This window comes from Heptranchias perlo, chromosome 2 (genome assembly GCF_035084215.1).
Source record: "Heptranchias perlo isolate sHepPer1 chromosome 2, sHepPer1.hap1, whole genome shotgun sequence".
Lineage (NCBI taxonomy): Eukaryota > Metazoa > Chordata > Chondrichthyes > Hexanchiformes > Hexanchidae > Heptranchias > Heptranchias perlo.
In genome coordinates, this window is record NC_090326.1 from 124677993 (window position 1) to 124703789 (window position 25797).

At 46.1% G+C, this 25797-nt stretch overlaps 1 protein-coding gene across 1 annotated transcript in view; it reads right to left on the bottom strand.

Annotated features, from left to right (window-relative positions):
• cubn (cubilin (intrinsic factor-cobalamin receptor)) overlaps positions 1-25797 on the bottom strand; it is a 347393-nt gene that overhangs the window by 199544 nt on the left and 122052 nt on the right. Inside the window, exons 24-25 of the mRNA XM_068007070.1 lie at positions 19653-19812; positions 1469-1650 (exon numbers count right to left, since the gene is read on the bottom strand). Coding sequence (XP_067863171.1) covers positions 1469-1650; positions 19653-19812 — 342 coding nt within the window. The remainder of the gene's footprint in view (positions 1-1468; positions 1651-19652; positions 19813-25797) is intronic.

A 25797-nucleotide genomic window follows, 5' to 3' on the forward strand; every position in this document is an offset into this window, starting at 1 on the left:
ACTACGATGCAAAAATGAATATACTGGCTGGCACAAAACAATACACTGCACTAACAAATAAGATGATTGAAACAGTACTCTCTTTATATTTACTTAAAGAAGTTCTGCACCATACTGAGGTTTCTGGTACTTGAAAGGAGTATTTCACAGCAGAGTCTGAAGTTGTTTGAAAATTATATTGTTGTGACTTTCATTTTCTGGCCCTGTGGCTTTCCAGCTGGGAGAAGAAGGTCCATATATGTCAACAATGAAAACTACATTGCTAGATTGTACGGATGGACTGAATGACTTTAGCCAGAAACAAAGGCAGCCAGCACAGCTGTAAGGGGACATTTATAGAATCATAGAAAGGTTACAGCATGAAAGGAGGCCATTCGGCCCATCGAGTACATGCCAGCTCTATGCAAGAGCAATCCAGCTAATCCTATTCACCTGTAGCCCTGCAAATTTTTTCCTTTGGGTACTTATCCAGTTCCCTTTTGAAAGCCACGATTGAATCTGCCTCCACCACCCGCCCTGGCAGTGCATTCCAGATCCTAACCACTCGCTGAGAAAAAAAGTTTTTCCTCATGTCACCTTTGGTTCTTTTGCCAATCCTCTGGTTCTTGATACTCTGTCTAGACCCTTCATGATTTTAAATACCTCTATCAAATCTCCTCTCAACCTTCTCTGCTCTAAGGAGAACAAACCCAGCTTCTCCAGTCTATTCATGTAACTAAAGTCCCTCATCCCTGGAATCATTCTAGTAAATCTTTTCTGCACCTTCTCGAAGGCCTTCACATCTTTCCTAAAGTGCGGAGCCCAGAACTGGACACAATACTCCAGTTACGGTTGAACCAGTGTTTTATAAAGGTTCATCATGGCTTCCTTGCTTTTGTACTCTACGCCTCTCTTTATAAAGTCCAGGATCCTGTATGTTTTTTTAACCGCTTTCTCAACCTGCCCTGCCACCTTCAATGATTTGTGCACATTTACATTTGCTACCATATATATACTTACATTTGCTTACATATATATATTTACATTTGCTTACATATATATATTTACATTTGCTTCTATCATCACTAGTGCTTCCAGAGAAGCCTTGGAAAACCATTATCTGAGGTAGTTTTTTATTCCACTGGAGGTAGGAGTACTGTCTCATTTTTCTTATACTGCTGCTGCTAAAGTCAGGACTGCCACTGGAGGCAGCAATGTAACATACAGAAGGTATAAGAGGCACAGTGATTGATTTAGGATCCACCAGCACTTGCGTAACAGACACTGATGCATTCGATAAGTGCTGATGGATCCTACATCAAAAGAATTTTGACCTTTTGCATTTTATTCAAATTGTTTAACTGCAGCTCAAAGTAGAAACAATTATTGACAAAAGGAAGGCTACCGGTAGTAATCCCAATGCTCTCATTAAAGGAGGAGCATGAGGTCTAATTTCTGAAACAAAATCTCTTGGATTTACAGTTTATACCTCCAGTACGCCGAAATTGCATGCTTGGCGATGTTCCATATCAAACTCATGGATGGTGAGCTCAATACTGCTGCCAGAATCTCCCTGAATGAACCAGATACACTCCTGGTTATGTGGATATCTGTTAGGATAGCCTGGACTGGTGAATCCTCCTTTAGGCCCAATCAATTCTCCACCACATCCTGGAAAAGAAATTAAATTAAATGGAATGTGGACAAAGCATGGAACAGCATAATCACAAACCTTGTTACTGTGAACTCTGCAGAAAAATGAGCCATTCTGACAATGACCACTTGCAAAAGTAGTGACAGAGCTGATTAGATGAACCATTCAGAGCAGTTAAGATATGATGAGAAGAGCAGGAAATGGATATGTCCGCAGATGATTGGAAAGGGAGAATCAATGCAATGCGTAAAAATTCTTTCTTCTGCCAATATCTGTTCTGCAACATGCATGGGAAGCGTCAGATCTACACCCTCCTGCGCTATCGCCTATATGGCACAAAGCACAAAGCTTGCAGTGTGCCACTAAGGAGGGGGAGGAAAAAATATTAATGAAGAACTAGAGACATGGCGATCAATTTTCTTGTTAACCTTTTGGTGGTCTCCCAATCACCTGATACCAATGTATCACCTCTGAGCGGAGTACAAGAGGCACACAGCAACAAAACAGCCACATGTACGCATATGCACATTCCATCCTAATGGTTCCCCAAATCACCAGTGCTGCTGTTTTTTAAAAAAAAAGGTTTTTCTGTTCTTCCATCATGGAGAGGATATAGATTCACCATTCTCCTTGAAGCTATTTCCTCCTTGGTCAGGCGTGAATGTTTGTCAGGATGCAGACAAGAGTGAACAGAAATATTTGCTTGGCAGAGCTTGAGAGTAGTGGCACTTGAAGGCACGCTGAAAAAACAAAGGGGGCGATGTTAACCCTATCCGCCTTGTAGAAACAGGTTCCAATTTTTACCTGCTTACTTGAGCAGGCAACAAAAACATCCGCCCAAAGACAACGGTCTTTCTTAACATACAAATGTCGAGTCCCAAGGATGCCAACGGGACCCAACTGCAATTTTCACTAGGTAGCTTGAGTGGGAAGCAACCTGCCAGGCTGACGAGGATTGGGGTCAGAAGAGGCTCAAAAAGGTGTTAATTTTTTTTTTACTTTTCTCGTGGGGCCAGCAGGTGCCTGAGTGCATCTTCAGAACCCACAAGGAAAGCTTCGGCTTCCCTTGCTGTGACTTTGCGGGTCGTCTGTGGGACAGCCCAGCAGCTGATCCCACCACTTATCTGCTGTCGGCGTGTGGCCTCCAGGCCGCACAATTTTCTGCTGCTTCCAACTTGCCACCCGGAAAGAGTCGGGATTTATTACCATTCGTTCTCAGGATGTGGGCTCCGCTGGCAAGGCCAGCATTTATTGCCCATCCTCAATTGCCCTTGAAAAGGTGAAGGTAGCCCTTCTTCTTGAACTGCTGCTGTCTATGTTGTGAAGGCAATTCCACAATGCTGTTAGGTAGGGAGTCCAAGAATTTGAACAATGAAGGAATGGTGATATATGTCCAAGTCAGGATAGTTTGTGACTTGGAGGGGAATTAGGAGGTGACAGCATTCCTGTGCACCTGCTGCCCTTGTCCTTGTAGGTGGTGGAAATTGCGGGTTTGGGACGTGCTGCCGAAGAAACCTTGTAGATAGTACACACGGCAGCTACAGTACACCTGTGATGGATGGGGTGGATGTTTGGGCTAGTGGATAAAGTGCCACTCAGGCAAAATGCTTTGTCCTGGATGGTGTCAAGCTCCTTGGTGGTTGTTGAAGCTGCACCATCCAGGCAGGTGGAGATTATTCCATCACACTTTTGATGTGCCTTTTGGGTGGTAGAGAGGCTTTGAGGAGTGAGGAGGTGAGCCTCTCGCTGCAGAATACTCAGCCTCCGATCTACTCTAGCAGCCACAGAATTTATGTGGTTGGTCCAATTGAGTTTCTGGTCAATGGTGACCCCCGGGATATTGATGGGACTTGGCAATGGTAATGTCATTGAATGTCAAGGGGAAGCAGTAAGACTCTCTCTTGTTGAAGATGGTCATTGCCTGGCACTTGTGTGGTGCGGATGTTAAAATCAGCCGGATCTCATTCTGTTGTGGGGCGGGTGAGAAATTACCTTGGAAACGCGGTTCCATGCCGGCAGTGAAAAGCCAGGCCTCAGCTGCGCCAGAAAACAATGGCATTAAATCAGACATAGGGTGGTAAAGCAGCAGTAGTTGTACCGCTTGGATTGTAATTTCCATTCTGTCCTGTTTCCTCTAGGTGGAGGAAGTTAAAATTCACCCTTATATTTCTAAAATTCCCAAATTTGCAAAGATCCTGGCTGATTTTTGAAACATCCATACTTTTCTGAGTAAAATGGGAGGAAATGAAGAATGAAATTTGTTTAAAGTTGTCTTCTGAATTCTTTCTCTCCAAAGTAATGTTCATCAGATGTTGGTGTGGCTGGCTTTTGAAAAGAAAAAAAAAGATCCCTCTCCCTTCCTCTCCCACACAGTTATGGGACTCAATTTTCGCACCCGCGATCGGGTGCGTTCGTGGCGGGGGGCTGCGAAAATCCGGGATTCCCGGGGTGGGTCCAGAGCCCAGCTCCAACCCGCCCACTTCCGGGTTCCCCAGTGACGCGCTCACATGCGCGTGCAGCCCCCGCATGTGGGAGTCCCGCCGGCAATTAAAGCCGGCGAGGTGCCACTTAAAGTACTTGAACAGGTACTTCAGGTTGTTTACAGACCTGATATTTTAGGAGGGATCGGATTTTGAAATCAACTGAGACTGTTTCCCGTGCTGGGGGAAACACTCCCAGTTGAAATGGACGTGTTGCAGCCACCAGCCTGTGGCAGCTGCAGGGATCCATTTGACAGGTGGTGGGGAGACCCTCACTCATTGCAGAAGGCCACTCTGTCACTTTGGACAAAGTTTGGCCTCCACCACCCTCCTCCTAACAAACAAATGCATAAACTTGCACACTTACCCCAGTGTCCAGACACATTTACCTACCTTGCGGACCCCGTCAAACTTCCGAATGAGGGTCGCTGTAGCTGCAGTCATGACCTCCTCGGAGGGCGAGCAATATCACCAGCCTCGCTGGCCACGCTGTCCACCTCTGACACGTGGAGCTCCACAACACAGTGCTGTGACACATCCACCTGCACAGCAGGAGGGAGGGCAACCGCAGAGAGAGATGCGTCACAGAGGGCACTACCCTCACCACAGGGTCTACAGACCGAGGCTCAGCTTCCTGGACCTCTCTGAGCAGCAGTGCACACGGAGGCTCAGAGTCACTCAACATGTAGTCGTGGACATCTGCAGCCTCCTTCATGCTGAGTTGCTCCCGGCTGGCCCGAGCATCATCTTCTTACCTGTCGCTGTCAAAATCACCACTGCCCTCAACAACTTCTCCTCCGCATCCTTCCAGGGTGCCACTGGGGACATCGCCGATGTCTCTCAGTCATCTGCACAAAAGAGCCCTGCAAATACACCTACACCCATTCTGCAGTGACACAATGGGTGGCATCAAGTGTGCGTGTTCATGATGAACCCCATGAAAGGGACCTATTCCACAAGCCAGTCAAGAATGCGCAAGACGTGGCAGTAGTGGTGATAATAATATTTATTGTGCATGTGAAACAAAAAAAATATAAATGAAAAACATGACAAATCGTCAGACACCCTTGTGCATTCCCTTTGTGCTCACAAAACCTTTGCCTTGTGTTTCCGGGAACCCCTACGGTGTGCTACCCCTGTGGCTTCAGCAGATGTATTGGCAGGTTGCTCTTGTCCATGCCCTGACCGATGAGATGCTTTGGGCCGATGCCCTCTGGGTTTGGGTGCCTGTGAGGGCCCCTCCAAAGACTGCTTCACCTGCAACTGTGCAGGGGCAGACTCGGCCACCTGGAGAGGGGGCAGCATTGTGGGTACTGGTTGAGAGGGGGGCAACGGGTGAGACGTGGGAGCGCTTTGAGTGGCGTCCCCACTTCCATATCCCCTTTCACCATCATCCCTCTCGTGGCCCAGGCCCACATCACTCCTTCCACCCTGCTGGACGGCAGTTTGGAGGACTTGTGTGAGGCCTTGGAAGGCCACCTGTAAAGTACCTGTCAGCCTGTTCAAGGCGGCAGAATGTTGCTCACCCTGAATCCGAACGGCTGTTGTCAGGGCCTGAATGGACTCATTGTTGAGCCGTGTTTGACGCTCGAGGGAGGCTAGCCTTTCCTCCATCGCAGACATTCCCGCACCTACCTGCGACACTATCTCAGAGATGCCTTCACGTCCCTGCGACGCTATCTTGGAGATACCCTCCTGTACCACCATTCCCCTCATGCAGGAGTAGGACTCCTTCATCCTCTGCGCGATTGTGGAGAGCGCGCGTGGCACCTGTTCCAGTACCTTGGCAATGTGCTGCTGCCCCTCGATGACTCTCCTTTTCAAGGCTGGCCCCCAGGGTTCAGCATCTGGGTCCAGCTGAGCACAGCCTGGAGAAGAGTGCTCCCACTGATGCGGACTCTCCATGGCTGCCCCTGCCACCAGGGTCTGCTCGTGCTCTCATGTGCGTGGTGACTCACCATGTGCAAGCCCAACTAAGTGAGGACGGGGAACCACCAAGGTGTATGTATCTGCGCTGGTGGATCCATGGCTCAGATATGACGATGGACTCTCAGAGGCCGGTAGGTCCTCTGAGGAATCACCCTCCATGGTCACGGTGCTCGCAGATGGCCCTGCAAGAGAACAGGAAGCAATATTAGGCATGTGGACAGATGTTGAGGTGCTGCAGGTGCCAAGTGATGCTAAGATCATTCGCTATCATGAGTGCTGAGTTTTAGCTTTCTGTCACCGGCCGCTTGTGCAATCCCAGCCTCGGCTTCCGCCACGGACAGGCACTCCAGCGTGCGGTTTATCTCGAGTGCCTGCTGCTCTGCGTCCGTTAGGACCACCTGGTGCGGCGGGCCCCCTCCGGTCCGTGCCCTCTCCTGGGCGTTCTGGCATCTCTTCTCCTATCAAGGCAAAACACAGAGGCGTGATTGAGTGATGGTTGTATGATGAGCCGCTGCATGCATTGGTGTGAGTGGGGTTGAGCATGAGGGAGATGCATGGGAGGGTGCGTGTGCAACATAGCCATGATATTGTATGAGGATTGGGTTGCGTGGTAGTGTTCGAATGGGGACAGGGGCGTTGAGTACATGCAGGCAAGGTGAGAATGATAGTTGAGTGGATGTGAGGAATGATGCGAGAGCATTGTGGTGGCAGTGCAGAAGGGTTTGTGTGGTGGTGGAGGCGGATGTGGAAGACGGAGTGTGGGAGAATGTGTAAGTATACTCACTTTGTCTAACCTGGTTCGGTCATTAAATCTCTTCCTGCACTGGACCCAGGTTCGTGGCACATTGCCGCAGCTGGTGACCTCCTTGGCCACCTCCAGCCAGGCCTTCTTCGTGGTGGAGGGAGGGCACTTCCTCCCATCAGACGGGAAAAATATTTCTCTCCTCCTCCTCACCCCATCCAGCAGCAGCTGGAGTGTGGAGTCTGAAAATCTTGGGGCAGCCTTCCCTCTGGCGTGCTCCATGGTTCAGCATTGGTTGTTTGCTGCAGGAGGAACATTGGTGGACTACCCCTTTAAATAGGGCTCCTCCAGCTGACAGACCTTGCTGCGCATGCGCAGTCCGCCCGCCGCGCAGCTTACCAGCAGGAAACCCGGAAGCAAAGGTAAGTGGCTCCAATTAGTCTGTAATTGCATGCGGAGCGCACTGAATTCACCGGTCGAACCCCTGCTGAGAACCCGCCGTCCTGCTAATATCGAGCCCAGGGTGTTTGAACCAGAGGTCTTTCTGGCCTGTGTGACTCAGTTTGACATTGGGCGTTTGACTCACCAACTGAGTCACCAGGAAGCAAAACAATTGACTGTCAGGCATTAGTGCATTAAAAATTAGGATACAAATAGATTGTTTGATGTACACTTTGAAATTGCAGTCAAATTAGGTTCGGCATACATTACTTATGGATGTAAATGTGTTATAAAGCTTAAGCTTTAGCACAGCTGCAAATGGATTTTTCAGAATCCCAACTGTGAAAGGAACCCAGGATTTTTCACTTGAGTTACACCAGTGGACAGAAGTCAGAAATCAGTGGTGGAACGGTTCTGCTGGGATTTTCTGTTGCAAGTAGCAAGAAGCGTACAATATGTTCATCCTAAAATGGGCAGGCATACTCAGGTTGGACACAAATGATGGGAATATGTCACATGATGTATTGCTCATCATTTGCATCTTAGCAACCCAGGGCACTAGGAATACCAGAACGTTCCTGATGCCTAGGGTTACAGGATGATCAATTGCATGGTATTTTAAAAAAAATGTTTAAGAATGAAACTTGGATGGCGCCATCTGTGCTGTTCTCCAAGCAGGCATCTGAGGCCCACCAGAGCCATCTTTCGAGCTCTCTCCTGCCGGGCACGCGGACGAAGGTGAGAATGTCACTGGGAACCCGCCAACAATAAGTTAAATAGACTGAGCCTGGAAAATCGGCTCGAGTCAGGAAAGGAGAAATGGGCAGATGGAACTGCTGCCCACTGTACTTGGATTCCGATGGAACAGAAAAGCCCAGTGTCTGTTGAGAGAAAATCTGGCTCAAATCTGATAGAGCAATTTAAGTTAGTGAGCTGGTAAGGAAGCTTTTATGCACATGAATACTAACAGGCATTACAAAAATACACATGCAAGCACACGTGTGCTAATACAAAAATATTCACATAGACATGTAGACAAAGAGTTTGACACATGCCTACTCACATCACATACAAATTCATACATATATGCCATGCACCCAGATATGTGTGCACATACAGGCACCTATATTCAGACTTTTAATTGTTTAAGCACATTCATACATATATATGTGAATATGTTTGTATATAAGTCTCCATTATGCTCATTTTCTAAAATAGCCCAGGGACTGTTTAAAAAAAAAGTCATCCTCCCCTTTAGAAGTCATATATAAATTGATAAATCTGTGTTCAAGGCCAAGTGAATAATAGTATGCCATAAATCTCCTTCTCCTCCCTCATGCTTACATTTCTATCCTAGGATTAGTGGTCTCACAGCATTTTCTGCTTTGGTATAAAATGTGACTCAAGTTCAGAAAAGCATATTATTAATATTTTTGGGAGAAGAATTGTCAACACATATGTACTGTTAAAATAGACCACTACATGCTGAGATCATCAGAGTTCTGAAGCTGCTTACTGGTGATGTATTTCTTTGGTTTCAAACTGACAACCTCATCCTGGTATTGCAAGGTTGGGTCATCTTCCTACTTCTCCCAAAGCACGGAGTGAAATCACTGCACATTGGCTGAACTGGTCTGTACTGTCAAAATGCGAGGTGGGATCTTCAATTCTGTTATCTGGAGATGCTTGGGTTATGGTGGGGGAGGGGCAGAGGTTGAACACACAGCAAATGCCTGTTTCAAATTAGCCAGTCAGGATAAAATCGAGGAACTTGAAGTATAATTTTCCTCTAACGTATCTTAAATAATGTATTTTCCTTCTGTAGACATAGCATTTTCATACTTTGATTTTACATTTTGAAATTTATCAGAATACAATATTTTAGGATACAGTACATGAGTGCTTTGAGAAATGATAAGTGGTAAGTGTGGCATGCGTGGGAGGAACAGGTGACTTTAGACCTATGGGGCTCGATTTTAGCACCCGCGATCGGGTGCGTTCCTGGCAGGGGGGCTACGAAAATCGGGGATTCCCGGGGTGGGTCGGGAGCCCGGCTCCAACCCGCCCACTTCCGGGTTCCCCACAGCCCCCGCATGTGGGACTCCCGCCGGCAATTAAAGCCGGCCGGGTGCCACTTAAGGTATTTATTTAGGTATTTAAGGTCATTTAGAGACCAGATTAACATGATATTTTAGGGGGGGGTGGGATTTTGCAAACAACTGGGACTGTTTCCCGTACTGGGGGAAACACTCCTAGTTCAAATGGACGTGTTGCAGCCATGCAGCCATCAGCCTGTGGCAGCTGCAAAGGTCCATTAGACAGGTGGGGTGGGGGGGGGGGGACCCTCACTCATTGCAGGAGGCCACTCTGTCACCTTGGACAAAGTTTGGCCTCCACCACCCTCCTCCGAACAATAAAATTCAACAACTTACCCCGGATTCCAGACACGTGTACCTACCTTGCGGACCCCCTCAGATGTGCATCTTCTGGATGGGGGCCGCCGTAGCTGCAGTCATGATCTCCTCAGAGGGCGAACAGCATGACCAGCCTCGCCGGCCACGTCGTCCACCTCTGACACGTGAAGCTCTACAACACAGTGCTGTGACACATCCACCTGCACAGCAGGAGGAAGGGCAAAGGCAGAGAGAGATGTGTCGCAGAGGGCACTACCCTCGCCACAGGGTCCACAGACCAAGGCTCAGCTTCCTGGACCTTTCTGAGCAGCATTGCACACGGAGGCTCAGAGTCACTCGACATGTAGTCGTGGACATCTGCAGCCTCCTTCATGCCGAGCTGCTCCCGGCTGGCCCGAGCACCATCTTCTTACCTGTCGCTGTCAAAGTCACCACTGCCCTCAACAACTTCTCCTCTGCATCCTTCCAGGGTGCCATCGGGGACATCGCCGACGTCTCTCAGTCGTCTGCACAAAAGAGCCCTGCAAATACACCTACACCCACTCTGCAGTGACACAATGGGTGGCATCAGTTGTGGGTCTTCATTGTGATCCTCAGGAAAGGGCATTATTGCACAAACCAGACAAGATTCGCAAAGACGTGGCAGTAGTGGTGCCAATATAATATGTGATGTGAGTTGATCAGAAATTAAATATAAGTAAAAACCATGACAAACCCTCAAACACCCTTATGCATCCCCTTCATGCTCACGACACGTTTGCCTTACGCTTCCTACTGCACATGTGTGATGCATGCCCTGTGGCTGTAGCACAGGTAGTGGCAGGTTGAGTGAGGCTGACTGTGAAAGAGATGAATGAGAGGGTGAGTATGAGAGAGAACCATGAGATTGTATGAGGATTGGGTTGAGTGGTAGTGGCGGGATGAGTACTGGCGAGGTGAGTAAGTGCAGGTAAGATGAGGATGAGCTTTGAGTGGGTGTGAGGAGTGATGTGACAGAGTAGTGTTGGCTGTGCAGAAGGAGATGTGGGGTGGGGTGGGGTGGCAGACGGAGTGTAGGGGAATGAGTAAGTGTACTCACTTTGGCTGACCTACTTAGGTCATTGAAGCGCCTCCTGCACTGTATGCAGGTGCGCGATATGTTGGTGGTGCAGGTGACCTCCTCTGCCACCTCGAGCCAGGCCTTCTTGGTGGCAGAGGCAGGCCGCTTCCTTCCGCCCGCCGGGGGGATGATCTCTGTCCTTCCCCTCCTCCTCACCCTATCCAATGATACCTGGAGTGAGGCATCATTAACCTGGGAGCCGCCTTCCCCCTGGGCTGCTCCATGCTGTAATTTTTCCTATTTCTTGCAGCATCAGTCAGTGGAGGACTGCCCCTTTAAATAGAGCTCCTCCAGCTGACAGACCTTACTGCGCATGCGCAGTCTGCCCGCCGCGTAGCATAGCAGCGGGGAACCCGGAAGACCAGGTAAGTGGATCCAATCAGCCTGCGATTGCGCGTGAAGCAGACTGATTACACCGGGCGCGTTACCCACGCGCCCAATCGACCCCCCGCCGCGAACCCGCCGCCATGGTAATATCGGGCCCATGATTCCCAAAGCTTTCTACCACTTGGATATGTTTTCCTCACCTCATGTCTGGGTCTGTTGTAGACTAATTGATAGAGATTGAGTGTCTTAATTACTCAACAAGACCATTATTGTTGTATCATGTGACTACCAGGATGGTGGAAGGCAAACTCGATGGACCTTAGTCTTTTTTCATCTAGCAGTTCCCATGTTCCTCTTTGTTATATCTGGGGGATGCTCAGTTCCCAGGTATTCCAAAGAGGAAATAATGGTGAAGATCTGTTAAGTCTTATCTTCACACTTACTGTGCTGCTTCAGGTTTCTTGGGAGTTTCCTGGAATATTGTAACAGAATCTGTGCCTGCAGTAGGTGCAGGCCAGGCATAAGCGTGTTAATGAGGCTGGAGGACATTCCAGGCCCTCCTACTTCACTTTCCTCTCGTTATAACTGTGGTCTGACCAAGTGGAGGGGTGCCTCAAAAATGCTGGCAGTAGGAGGTTGTGTTGGGACCCTCTAGACAGGAATGTCAGCCCAAGTATCAAAACAGGCATCGGGTAGGTAATTTTTTTTAACCCCCTCTCTTCTCCCCTCCCCAGAACAATCTCTGGGCCTCGGATACACTGTGCTCATTGGGCACTCAGCAGGGGTCTGGAGAGAAAAATTGGCCCTCATATCTCTAAAACAACTTTAACATTAATTATGGTTTCAAAATGAGCAACTGAAAACTGGTGGGTTTTTTTTTGACTAGTGCTTTTCCTAATATAACTATAAAGAACTTTTATAGTCATATTAGGAAAAAGAGGGTGGTCAGGAGCAGTGTTGGCCCCTTAAAAACTGAAAGTGGGGATATTGTCATTGACAATGGGGAAATGGCGGACATGTTGAATAATTACTTTGCATCAGTATTTACAGTAGAAAAAGAGGATAGCATGCCGGTAATCCCAAGAAAACTAATATTGAATCGGGGACAGGGACTCGATAAAATTAACATAAGTAAAGCAACAGTAATGAAGAAAATAATAGCACTAAAGAGTGACAAATCCCCAGGACCAGATGGTTTCCGTCCCAGGGTTTTAAAGGAAGTAGGTGAGCAGATTACAGATGCCCTAACTATAATCTTTCAAAGTTCTCTAGATTCAGGAACTGTCCCTCTAGATTGGAAAACTGCACATGTCACTCCGCTTTTTAAGAAAGGAGAGAGAGAGAAACCGGGGAATTATAGACCAGTTAGCCTGTGGGGAAATTGCTGGAGTCTATAATTAAGGATAGGGTGACTGAACACCTCGAGAATTTTCAGTTAATCAGAGAGAGCCAGCATGGATTTGTGAAAGGTAGGTCGTGCCTGACAAACCTGGATTGAGTTTTTTGAAGAGGTGACTAAAGTAGTGGACAGGGGAATGTCAATGGATGTTATTTATATGGTCTTCCAGAAGGCATTTGATAAGGTTCCACATAAGAGACTGTTAGCTAAGTTAGAAGCCCATGGAATCGAGGAAAAAGTACGGACTTGGTTAGGAAATTGGCTGAGCGAAAAACGATAGAGAGTCGGGATAATGGGTAAGTATTCACACTGGCAGGATGTGACTAGTGGAGTCCTGCAGGGATCTGTTCTGGGGCCTCAATTATTCACAATATTTATTAATGACTTAGATGAAGGCATAGAAAGTCTCATATCTAAGTTTGCCGATGACACAAAGATTGGTAGCATTGTAAGCGGTGTAGATGAAAACATAAAATTACAAAGGGATATTGATAGATTAGGTGAATGGACAAAACTGTGGCAAATGGAATTCAATGTAGACAAATGTGACGTCATCCACTTTGGATCAAAAAAGGATAGAACAGGGTACTTTCTAAATGGTAAAAAGTTAAAAACTGTGGATGTCCAAAGGGACTTAGGGATTCTGGTACATAGATCATTGAAGTGTCATGAACAGCTGCAGAAAATAATCAAGAAGGCTAATGGAATGCTGGCCTTTATATCTAGAGGACGGGAGTACAAGGGGGCAGAAGTTATGCTGCAGCTATACAAAACCCTGGTTAGACCGCAACTGGAGTACTGTGAGCAGTTCTGGGCACCGCACCTTCGGAAGGACTTATTGGCCTTGGAGGGAGTGCAGCGTAGGTTTACTAGAATGATACCTGGACTTCAAGGGTTAAGTTACGAGGAGAGATTACACAAATTGAGGTTGTATTCTCTCGAGTTTAGAAGGTTAAGGGGTGATCTGATCGAAGTTTATAAGATATTCAGGGGAACAGATAGGGTGAATAGAGAGAAACTATTTCCGCTGGTTGGGATTCAAGGAGTAGGGGGCACAGTCTAAAAATTAGAGCCAGACCTTTCAGGAATGAGATTAGAAAACATTTCTACACACAAAGGGTGGTAGAAGTTTGGAACTCTCTTCTGCCAACGGCAATTGATACTAGCTCAATTGCTAAATTTAAATCTGAGATAGATAGCTTTTTGGCAACCAAAGGTATTAAGGGATATAGGCCAAAGGCAGGTATATGGAGCTAGATCACAGATCAGCCATGATCTTATCAAATGGCGGAGCAGGCATGAGGGGCTGAATGGCCTACTCCTGTTCCTGTGTTCCTATGTTCGTCATCAATCATCAGTTTGAAAGGAATCCTTATGTTCTTATTTTCGGAGTCATTTTATCAATCGTATTTAAATAAAGGGAACTATTTCCAGTCGTTCTCAGTGCAGGAGACTGTAATTTCCTTTTACATTTTCTAATGACTCATTTTCCTGCTCTGATTCCTTGTGGAATCACTAGTAATGCCTATCCAAACCATTCTACTGGCGGGTTCTTCTGGTTAGTTAAATTCTTTTTTCATGAAACTTTTTAAGGGCAACATTGAAAAACTGTTTCATTTAGATGTCAAATACCCAGCATAATATAGCTCACATTGACATGTGTCATTATATCACTAGTGCACAATGTTATTGTAACAAAAATATTGTGTGGCTATCTCCCTCCACGGTAATGAAAACAGTACTACTTTAAAGTGCTTCAATTTTTAGAAATTAGAGTTTAGGGAACTGTAGTTAATCATAAAATGCATTCATAAAGAAAGCTTTATGAATGCATTTATTATCATACAATGATTTTTAATGACTGCTTTAGAGTAAAAATGAAAATACATAATAACAACTAGTTGGATCCTATAATTTTTTTTATTTAGAAAATGAAGGACCAAGACCCATAATGCTGGACACCACAGGGACAAAACAGGAAAAGAAAAGATGAAGTAGATCTGGAAGCCAAGATGCTAATGTTCAGTTTTAAAAACCTGAAGATTGTAGGAGGAAGGAACGACTGAAGGAGATAAGTAGTTCCACAGTTTTGAGGTTAGTGGGATTTATCATCCAGAAACTATTTGAACAATGGTAAAATGGTAATCACAGTTAAAAGAGCATCATATTCATGAAAAAATATTTGGAAGACCTTTCATTGTCTGGGGAAGCAGAGGAGTCAGTGAAGCCAAGTTCCAATTTCATCATGATGATACCATACTATGTATTTTGATGTGATTTATGTAATTGTGTTGCGTGTTTGTAAGTAGAAAGAAAGGTTTGCTAGCAATTTTTCAGGAAGACTGTCTCTCATTAAAATGACATTCTGGAAGGTTTCCTTGCTAACTTCTGCATGGTATAACACTGAATGAACTGACATAGTCAAAGGAACAGTGTTTCATTGGGGTAAATTTTCATCTTCACCACCTGGGGGATAATCTGGTGGAGTGAACTATCCACCCATTGTACAACCCGCCCAATTCTCAATCGATTGGTAATGTGAATTGAAGCACCACAACACTTCAGAAATAGGAACTCTGTATCATCGGGCACAAAAGCCTGAGGCTGCGCTGTGCTAGGACCATGCTAACTACCCCATTGTTGAGGCAGAGTACAGGGAGCTTTACTTTGCATCTAACTGCTATTGCTGACCTGGCAGTGCTTGATCCTCTGACTGGCCCCCTGAAATGGGAAAGTTTACATCCCCATGACTAAAATCCCTCACCTTGATAGACACAAAGATTACAAACAAAAGGTTAAAAAAAAATAAACAGTGTTGTAAAGCTTCTTGGTGGAGCAAATGTAACACCTACAGTCAAGCAGACTTTCACTGACAGGCAACATTTCTAGAGCAGACAGTTTCTAACTTTGCTAAGAACTGATCCTGGCCCAAAAATTCCTCAATGAAGGTTTTTAATGTAGGTTTAATTTTAAAACTCAAATAGTGTTCATCAGTAACTTAAAATCATTAGGACTGCTTGAATAAATTTATCTTTGGAATCGGGGGATCTGTGCGTAGGCCACTGAAACTCATTTGTTCCTTTCAATGTTTAAAATCAGTATAAATTCAGTGCTACCTCAAATATGTTAGACAAACAAACACATGGTTCCCTAAAAGTTCTACGATCAAATATTCTACAGAAGAGAGTTATCCATTAAGAAAATAGTCATGATCCATAGACTTTAGGAGAAAAAGCTGCTCTAATCTATAATACAACCTCTCATATTTTAGTGAAGTAACCTTTTAAACAAATTTAACATTCATTTCACTCAGAATAGTAGGAAATGTAAACAAAAAAAATCTCAGGAAGCTCCCACACATCTGAGGAAATCTTGGAAACCGTGAATGTTATTTCAGTGCTAACACCTGCAAACACAGACTTATCCATTCTTTGTCATGGACAATGAAAACTGAGAGTGATTAGCAGTGGATGTTTTATTACTGCATAGAAAGTACTCAGTGGCAGTCACTGCCTGACACCAAGATATTCGCAAGAATTTAGGCAAGTATCTCATCACAAAGGCCTAATAAAAGATTCGTTTTTTTTAAATAAGCAAATAAACTTAGTTATCTTTAAAACTATCAGAGGCTCCAGAAAGGGTGAAACATTTTAATCAAACCTGTGCAGCAGAGGACTGTGTGGTTAATGCTGTTGCCAAGCAAAACTTATCTCAACTTCATCTTTACATGATGCATTGAGGGAGCCGGTTTTAACCAGAAAGGGAAATGACCATCAGCTTAGAAACTACTGAAATTACACATTTCTTTCCACTTGGCAAACCCTCTGAGCCCCCCCATGGAAAAGTCTGCAATAATGTCTACTCCTGCATGGTTGCTAGGAGATCAAATAAAAAACAGAACAGCCATGAAATAAAGAAACAACTGATGTACTTCAAAGATTCTACAACATTTAAACGGCTCGGTTGTTCTGCTGAAGCAACGGGCAGATTGAGGAAGCAATGATTTATTATTTCAGTAAATGTTGTCAATTTAGTAAGTTTGATAACAGATTTTAACTTAAACCAGCTGAACTAACAATGCTGAGCTGGGCTATGGAAACACATACTGGGGCTCTGTGTTAAAAAAACTGAGGGGACTCGATAGGGTAGTACCCCTCATGGGGGAATCTAAAACTAGGGGGCATAGTCTCAGAATAAGGGGTCGCCCGTTTAAGACGGAAATGAGGAGAAATTTCTTCTCCCAGAGGGTCGTGAATCTTTGGAATTCTTTACCCCAAAAAGCTGTGGAGGCTGAGTCATTGAATACATTCAAGGCTGAGTTAGACAAATTTTTGATCAGCAAGGGAGTCAAAGGATATGGGGAAAGGGCGGGAAAGTGGAGTTGAGGTACAAATCAGATCAGCCATGATCTCATTAAATGGTGGAGCAGGCTCAAGGGGCCGAATGGCCTACTCCTGCTCCTATCTCTTATGGTCTTATCTCAAATTGTTAAACGTAGTAGTGACAATTTTATATTGAAAATGTTTACAAATTCAAATTCTAAATTGCATTTAAGGTATATCAGTGACATTTTCGTTATTGATTGATTTTCATTACTGTGCTTGTTTTGCTACTCTATCTAAATGATAGTAGATTACACAAAGATGTTATATTGATAAAAAGTGCAGTAGGGTTGAATCCTACACCTCCCCCCAGCAGTACTGTCCCCACAGTTACGTACATGTTATTGAGAAATGGTCCGGTCATCAAAAGTTTTGCAATCAGCACAAATGAATTATGAATTTTCTTCCCTCCTTTGGATAAAGGAAGAGTTGCTACTCTCAGATATTCCTAAATACAACTTCACTAATATGGCCACAACCTGCATCTATGTCCCCATGTATCCACCTTTTCCTACATTCTCACAGTTCTCCCAATGCAGGGCAAAAGTGACTATTGTTGATATTTTGCTGGCACTGTCCTAAGTCATGTTTTACTATTCCCTGGAAAATGTAGGGTGTGGCAGCCCAGAAGCTGTATTGGAATGAGTAGATCTGTAAATAGCCTGGTGTAGGAGCGCATGATTCTCCAATGATTCATTGTGCCCACATCAGATGCAGAACTGTGAGTTCCAGAAGATTTGTCAAACCTTAAACCCTAAGGCAAGACATATGGATTCAAATTTAAGATAAACTTCATTCTGACAAATTTTGTATTGTAAATCAATGTTATATTTTGTTGAATTGAAGATCCACTGTTCAGGAAATAAGTTCAAACTTTGCTAATACAGAGGTCTTGAATTTGTTACTTTGTTGATCCCAGTAGTACGTAAAAACTTAACTGCACTTTCTACCAACTCTTTTCCGTTTTTCCTCCAACTTCTGACTTGATAATCCCGGACATATGGCTTAGATTATCCATTTCATCAAGCCAAATCTTTAGCCTCTGTATGCACAATCTGCCCAAATCAATCTCCCGGGATCAGAAATAGGGATGTAAATTTGGATTGATGTGGATTTTTGCCTTGGATTTGGCTACAAAAGGTCAAAATTTAAGTGTTCTGAAAAAGGTCTGAATTTTTACAGCATGTATCTCACAGAAATGACATTTCTTATAGAGTGATTTTACTTACACTAAGCAGTAGGAGTAATCACTGTCCCACTTTGAGTAAACAGATATCTCAATACCACAAAACCGGAGCCATTCTTGCCAGTGCCACGCCTAGATACCATAACCACAAAACCAAGTATACACATACGAGACAACCTGGGATTAGATGAATAGTAATTTTCTGAATTAAAATTATTTGAAAAATGTTAAAAAGCATTGACTTTGGTAATTATGTCAGTTGTGCACCACCCACTGCACATATTGGTGGGATACACAAACTGGCAGTATCCATATCTCCCTCTTTGTATGGGTGTAGCCATATTTCTCAAACGCAGTGCCCATCCAGAACCCCAAGTTTGAACAGACCAGAACATGTTCACTTCAGGATTAGAAATTAGTCTTTTTAAAAAATTCATTCTTGGGATTTGGGCATCACTGGCAAGGCCAGCATTTATTGCCCATCCCTAGTTACCCCTGAAAAGGTGGTGGTGAGCCGCCTTCTTGAACCGCTGCAGTCCGTGTGGTGAAGGTACACCCACAGTGCTGTTAGGTTGGCTCTCCTCTCTAAGTAGGATTAAGGACAGGAGGAAAGATTTGGCTAGATCTGGAGTAGGAACAAATAGATATCACTAGGTTAAGAGTAATGGTGGATGATTCAGCCAAACTCGATGGGAAAAAATACCTGTTGAACAAACATTTCTGTTAATGTTAATCAGAGATTGGACATTCTTCGAGTAAATCTTAATTCTAATTCTAAGTAGATGGAGATTGGAAACCTTCTACTGTTGCTAAACAACTTCCATTCAAATGCCCTTAGTTATGGTAAACCAAATATCTACTAAAGTCAAAGATTTAATCTCCAGAGCTCCATAAGTAGTGAAATATAATCAAGTTGTTTCTTCAACCACTTGGTGGTGTACATGAACAGAAAAAGATTTTGCTTGCAGGCAATATAATTAAAAATACTTCAGGAAGGGCTAATGTCAGATTCCCACAAATTCTCCAGAGAAATGCCTGAGCCATTTCTCATGTGAAGGACTGTCATGTTGACACAGCCTCACTGATGAAGCAGTTCAGTGAGTTTTTTCCCTGCTGTTTTGTAAACATATTTCACTTTTTTTTGAGTCTCTGCAGTCCTTTCAATGTTGACCCACCCAATAAGTTCCTTGGCACTGTGCGTTTGAAATTTGAACGCTCCCGTTATGGACAACTATAGGGCAGAAGAAAGGGAGATGATGAACTGCTGTTAAAACAGCAATTTAAAAAAAACTCTCATGGAGAATCCCAGTAGCAGAATTCAGTTGCTTTGGGAAAACAACTAAGGCTTGAAAAATTGTCCAGACATGGCCGGTTTGTAGCAATAGCAGGTATAAGTAATTGAAAAATAATATGCATTAAATAGCAGTTTGGCAATTGTGATATCTAAATGAGTCTTAATGGATTTGACGTAGGAAAGTCTGGGAGAAGTGACAAGTTAAATTTGCGTCAATTGGTGCAGTAGTAAAACATGGCTGGCTCACAAGATAAAAGGAAACAGCTGGTAGCCAGGCCAGGCAGACAGCTTAAGCAAGCACTCTTCAGCATTGTGTGTAATCTTACCATTCTGGAACCACAGCATCTGGAATCCATTGCCTGAAAAACTAGAGTCTGAGTGGAATGCCACATGCAGACTAGCACCAGAGGTTCTGCCTGCTGGGGGTAAAGTATTCCCATGGAAAGTGCCAATAAGACGAGACTGGGCACTGGGTCCATCGTATAGCTAAATTGATAAGGAAAGAGAAGATAAAAAAAAGAGAAGTTACTGATAAGGAGCAGTGAAAAGCCATAAACAGCATCAAATTATGTTGAGGATGTGTCTTCATATTAGATATACAGTAAGAAATAACCTTTTCCCTTTACCAGGCTCCTGCACTGAAACAGAGTAGCAATTTGAATGGTAACAACATAGAGTTAAAAGAGAAGGAAAGTTTAGGAGGAGTACTTTTTGTTCAAAGTACTCTGCTTTTTAAAGAAGCAAATATTAGCATCATCATAAATTTCTTTTTAAAAAATGTTTGTTTTCATGCTGGTGTGGAGACCATTGTGTAGGATCTAACGGAGTGATTTCATAATCCCGTTCTCCCAGCGAGAAGCCAAGCTCACAGGGAGTACGGGTTGGAGATAGAGCTACGACATTGTAACTCGATCTCTAACTTGTACTCCCTGCGAGTACATCTCTGATTTGCACACACCACAAACTGTCCCTTATATACCCATTGAGCCACACTGGTGACATCAGCTACTAGAGGAAACTGTGCTAGAACAGCTTCATTGCAAATAGCACAGTGCTGCTTCAGAGTCACTCAACACTGAGAAGCCACTTTGTAAGTTTGGAATGCAAATTTCCTAGCCTTCAGTATGGTTTCCTAAGGTCAGTAAGCTCCGGAACAGCCTTCAGGCCAGTTGGAAGTTACGCCCCATTTTTGCAGTGCATTCCCATAATTAACATCACTGAAGTGGGCTTGTAGGGAGGGAGTCTCTACTTAAAGTTCTTCATTCTAGCAAGAAAATTGAAATTATAAGACAAATCAAAAAATTACTGGGAGCCTATTATTCTCTTGGAGGGAAAATGGAGGGTACTTTTAACAAAAAGTAATCCTCCTGGAATTCTCTTTGCCTTTAGGTATATAATCCTCTCCATGCCTGCGCACCCACACACTCATTCCCGGCGTGTGGTTTTGTGGCTGGCTGTACATTCTCAAAGAAATCAGCATCTACAAAAACAGAAACACATAATTTGTTTGCAGATATTTAAAGGGGCGATTTTCCTAGCCCATGTTGCTAGGAACTGAATGTCTGATGAACGACAAAAGTCAGGATAAAGGGGCAGAAACCCAGAACACCAGGTCTACGCCACTTTAACGCTGCCCCAGGATTCCCATTGCTTTCCTGTGGGGGCAGAGACTGGTCTGCAGGTGGGGTGGAATCATGCAAATGAGATAGCAGGGGTAGCCCTGGTCTCCAGCCACTATTTCCAGATGCTACACTTGCTGGGAGCCCAAGCACAGGGATGCCCAGAAAAACCTTGTGCTGTGGCCTGCCTCTGAACCCTCGCTGACTGGCGAGCCCTCAGGCCATAGATTTTTTTCCAGCAATACTGCCACCCCCACCCCGCCCAGACTTTTAACGGACAACCAGGATCTTCTGGCTACTGATCTCCATTGGCAGTCAGAATGTCCCGATCTTTGAGGTCAGACAGGCAGCTTCAGATCTGAGAGGCCTGCAGAAACGCCTCATTTTGCTGCTCTTACCACTGGCATTAGATTCTGTCATTTATATAGTCCGGGGCCTAGGTGCCTCAGGGCTGGACAGGTGCAGCAGACTTTGAGTGCTTTGCTGCTGTTTAGCACCTTGGCAGAGAGGGTGCAGGAAAATCGACCCTTTAATCTGCTTAGAGCTGCATTTCCATTACACTGTGCATCTACACCTATAATTAAAATAATTTCAGATGATGATACAGACCATGTACTGTCTGCACATCCATGAATTGTAATATTGGTATCTTTTTATAGTACAAAAATCCCTGTACATTAAAGGTCTGATCATTGCTTTTTGGAAAGACAAAGACCCTTGTGTAATTTCCCTTATTTTACAGATTTGGTTAGATATAAATGTTTCCGTTGAATAACAGTCAACATGGTATTTCATCACCATTTCATGCTTCACATAGTGTCTGCTGTTATCCATGAATAAATATAAACTAGAGCTGGATTAAGAATTCTTGGGATCCAGGACCAGAATATTTGGGGCCCCTTTGCACCCCCCCACCCAACGCAACACCCCTCCTGATCCATTAAAACATAAACATGATGCATGAAGAAATAGGCCCACAGAATGTTTACACACTGCATTGATAATTTATAAACTGCAATGACAAGTGACAGTATTTTTAAATGTTAGAATATTTTGATGTGTTATGGTGAATTTTACCAGGGGTCCCATATTGACAGGGGGCCCCCATATTTGACAGGGGTGCCTAGGCACTTGCGTTAATCTGCCCTGTAAACAGAATTTTTAAAAATTAATTTTAGAACTTATCAAGGCAAAGATCCTGAAATTCCTCTCTCTGCTATTTTGATGGAGACATTGGGCCCGATTTTACCAGGGGTGCGGGTTCTGGGTGGGTGGGCCAGCGGGCGCGTTTTCAACGTGCCCGGTGAAATTAGTGGGTTGCCCGCGCGATCGTAGCAGGCAACACACTAATTGGATCCACTTACCTGCTCCTCCGGGTTCCCCGATGCTGATCTGCGCGTCGGGCGGGCTGCGCATGCGCAGTAAGATCTGTCAGCTGGAGGCGCTCTATTTAAAGAGGCAGTCCTCCACTGACAGATGCTGCCAAAAACAGCAAAAATTACAGCATGGAGCAGCCCAGGGGGAAGGCTGCTCCCAGTTTAATGATGCCTCACCCCAGGTATCATTAGATGGGGTGAGGAGGAGGGGGAGGACAGAGATCTTCCACCCGGCGGGCGGGAGGAAGCGGCCTGCCTCTGCCACCAAGAAGGCCTGGCTCGAGGTGGCAGAGGAGGTCACCAGCGCCACCAACATATCGCGCACCTGCATACAGTGCAGGAGGCGCTCCAATGACCTCAGTAGGTGAGCCACAATGAGAACACTTACTCATTCCCCTACACTCCGTCTGCCACAACACTGCCCCCACCCCACATCTCCTTCAGCACTGCCAACACTACTCTGTCACATCACCCCTCATACCCACTCAAACCTCATCCTCATCTTACCTGCACCTACTCACCTCGCGAGTACTCACCCCGCCACTACCACGCAACCCAATCCTCAAACAATCTCATGGCTCTATGCCATACTCACCCTCTCGTGCATCTCTCTCACGGCCAGCCTCACTCAACCTGCCACCACCTGTGCTGCAGCCACAGGGCATGCATCACATATGTCCATTTTCACATCGTTCACCTGACGAAGGAGGAAGCCTCCGAAAGCTTGTGAATTTAAAATAAAATTGCTGGACTATAACTTGGTGTTGTAAAATTGTTTACAATATGTGCAGTAGGCAGCGTAAGACAAACGTGTCGTGAGCATGAAGGTGATGCACAAGGGTGTTTGAGGGTTTGTCATGGTTCTTACATCTATTGACTTAAAGAACAACTCACATCACACATTATATTGGCACCAATACTGCCATGTCTTCGCGAATCCTGTCCGGATTGTGGAATAATGCCCGCTCCTGGGTATCCCTATGAGGACCCACCACTGATGCCGCCCAGTGTGTCACTGCAGAGTGGGTGTAGGTGTATTTGCAGGGCTCTTCTGCGCAGACGACTGAGAGACATCGGGGATGTCCCCGGTTGCAGCCTGGAAGGCTGTGGAGCAGAAGTTCGGGAGGGCAGTGGTGACTTTGACAGCGACAGGTAGGAAGATGGTGCACGGGCCAGCCAGGAGCAGCTCGGCATGAAAGAGGCTGCAGATGTCCACGGCTACATGTCGACTGACTCTGAGCCTCCGTGTGCACTGCTGCTCAGAGAGGTCCAGGAGGCTGAGCCTCGGTCTGTGGAATGTGTGGCGAGGGTAGTGCCCTCTGCGACGTATCTCTCTCTGCGGTAGCCCTCCCTCCTGCTGTACAGGTGGATGTGTCACAGCACTCTGTTATGGAGCTCCACGTGTCAGAGGTGGACGGCGTGGATGGCGAGGCTGGTGAGGCTCGTGATGCTGTTCGCCCTCCAAGGAGGTCATGACTGCAGCTACGGCGGCCCCCATCCGCAAGATGTACATCTGAGGGGGTCCGCAAGGTAGGTACATGTCTCCGGACCCCGGGGTAAGTGTGCAGGTTGGTGACTTCGACCATCAGGAGGAGGGTGGTGGAGGCCAAACTTTGTCCCAGGTGACAGAGTGGCCTCCTGCAATGGCTGAGGGTCTCCCCCCCAACCTGTCAAATGGACCTTTGCAGCTGCCACAGGCTGACGGCTGCAACACATCCATTTCAACTGGGACTGTTTCCCCCAGTGTGTGAAACAGTCCCATGTTTATCCAAAATCACACACAGTCCCTTAATCAGGTCAGTTAATGACCTGAACAACCAAAGTAAATACACTCAAGTGGCATCCCGCTGGCTTTAATTGCCTGCGGGATTCCCACCAGCGGGGGCTGCGCACGCACCCCCGCACGTCAGCGCGGAACCCGGAAGTGGGCAGGATCGAGGCGCAATCCGGTCCCGCTCCTCCATTTCGGGATTTTCGAGCCCCCCCCGCCGAGAACGCACCCGAGAGCGGGTGCTAAAATCGGCCCCATTGGGTTCGATATTAGCACCTGCGATTGGGTGCGTTCCTGGTGGGGGGGCTCCGAAAATCGGGGAATCCCGGAGCGGGTCGGGAGCCCGCCTTCAACCCGCCCACTTCCGGGTTCCCCACAGACGCGCCGACGTGCGCGCGTAGCCCCTGCATGTGGGACTCCCGCAGGCAATTAAAGCCGGCGGGGTGCCACTTAAAAGTATTTATACTGGTATTTCAGGTCGTTATCAGACCTGATTATGGAGATATTTTACATGGGGTGGGATTTTACAAACAACTGGGACTGTTTCCCGTACTGGGGGAAACACTCCCAGTTCAAATGGACGTGTTGCAGCGATCAGCCTGTGGCAGCTGCAAAGGTCCATTTGACAGGTGTGGGGGGTGGGGGGGGGAGACCCTCACTCATTGCAGGAGGCCACTCTGTCACTTTGGACAAAGTTTGGCCTCCACCACCCTCCTAACAATCAAATTCACCAACTTGCACACTTACCCCGGGGTCCGGAGACATGTACCTACCTTGCGGACCCCCTCAGATGTACATCTTTCGGATGGGGGCCGCCGTAGCTGCAGTCATGACCTCCTCAGAGGGCGAACACCATCACCAGCCTCGCCGGCCATGCCGTCCACCTCTGACATGTGGAGCTCCACAACACAGTGCTGTGACACATCCACCTGCACAGCAGGAGGGAGGGCAAAGGCAGAGAGAGATGTGTCGCAGAGGGCACTACCCTCGCCACAGGGTCCACAGACCGAGGCTCAGCTTCCTGGACCTCTCTGAGCAGCAGTGCACACGGAGGCTCAGAGTCACTCGACATGTAGTCGTGGACATCTGCAGCCTCCTTCATGCCGAGCTGCTCCCGGCTGGCCCAAGCACCATCTTCTTACCTGTCGCTGTCAAAGTCACCACTGCCCTCAACAACTTCTCCTCCGCATCCTTCCAGGGTGCCACCAGGGACATCGCTGACGTCTCTCAGTCGTCTGCACAAAAGAGCCCTGCAAATACACCTACACCCACTCTGCAGTGACATAATGGGTGGCATCAGTGGTGGGTCTTCATAGTGATCCTCAGGAGAGGGCATTAATGCACAAACCAGACAAGATTCCAAAGACGTGGCAGTAGTGGTGCCAACATAATATGTGATGTGAGTTGGTCAGAAATTAAATATAAGTAAAAACCATGACAAACTCTCAAACACCCTTGTGCATCCCCTTCATGCTCACAACACGTTTGCCTTACGCTGCCTACTGCACATATGTGATGCATGCCCTGTGGCTGCAACACAGGTAGTGGCAGGTTGAGTGAGGCTGACTGTGAAAGAGATGCATGAGAGGGTGAGTATGAGATAGAGCCATGAGATTGTATGAGGATTGGGTTGAGTGGTAGTGGCGGGATGAGTACTGGCGAGGTGAGTAAGTGCAGGTAAGATGAGGATGAGGTTTGAGTGGGT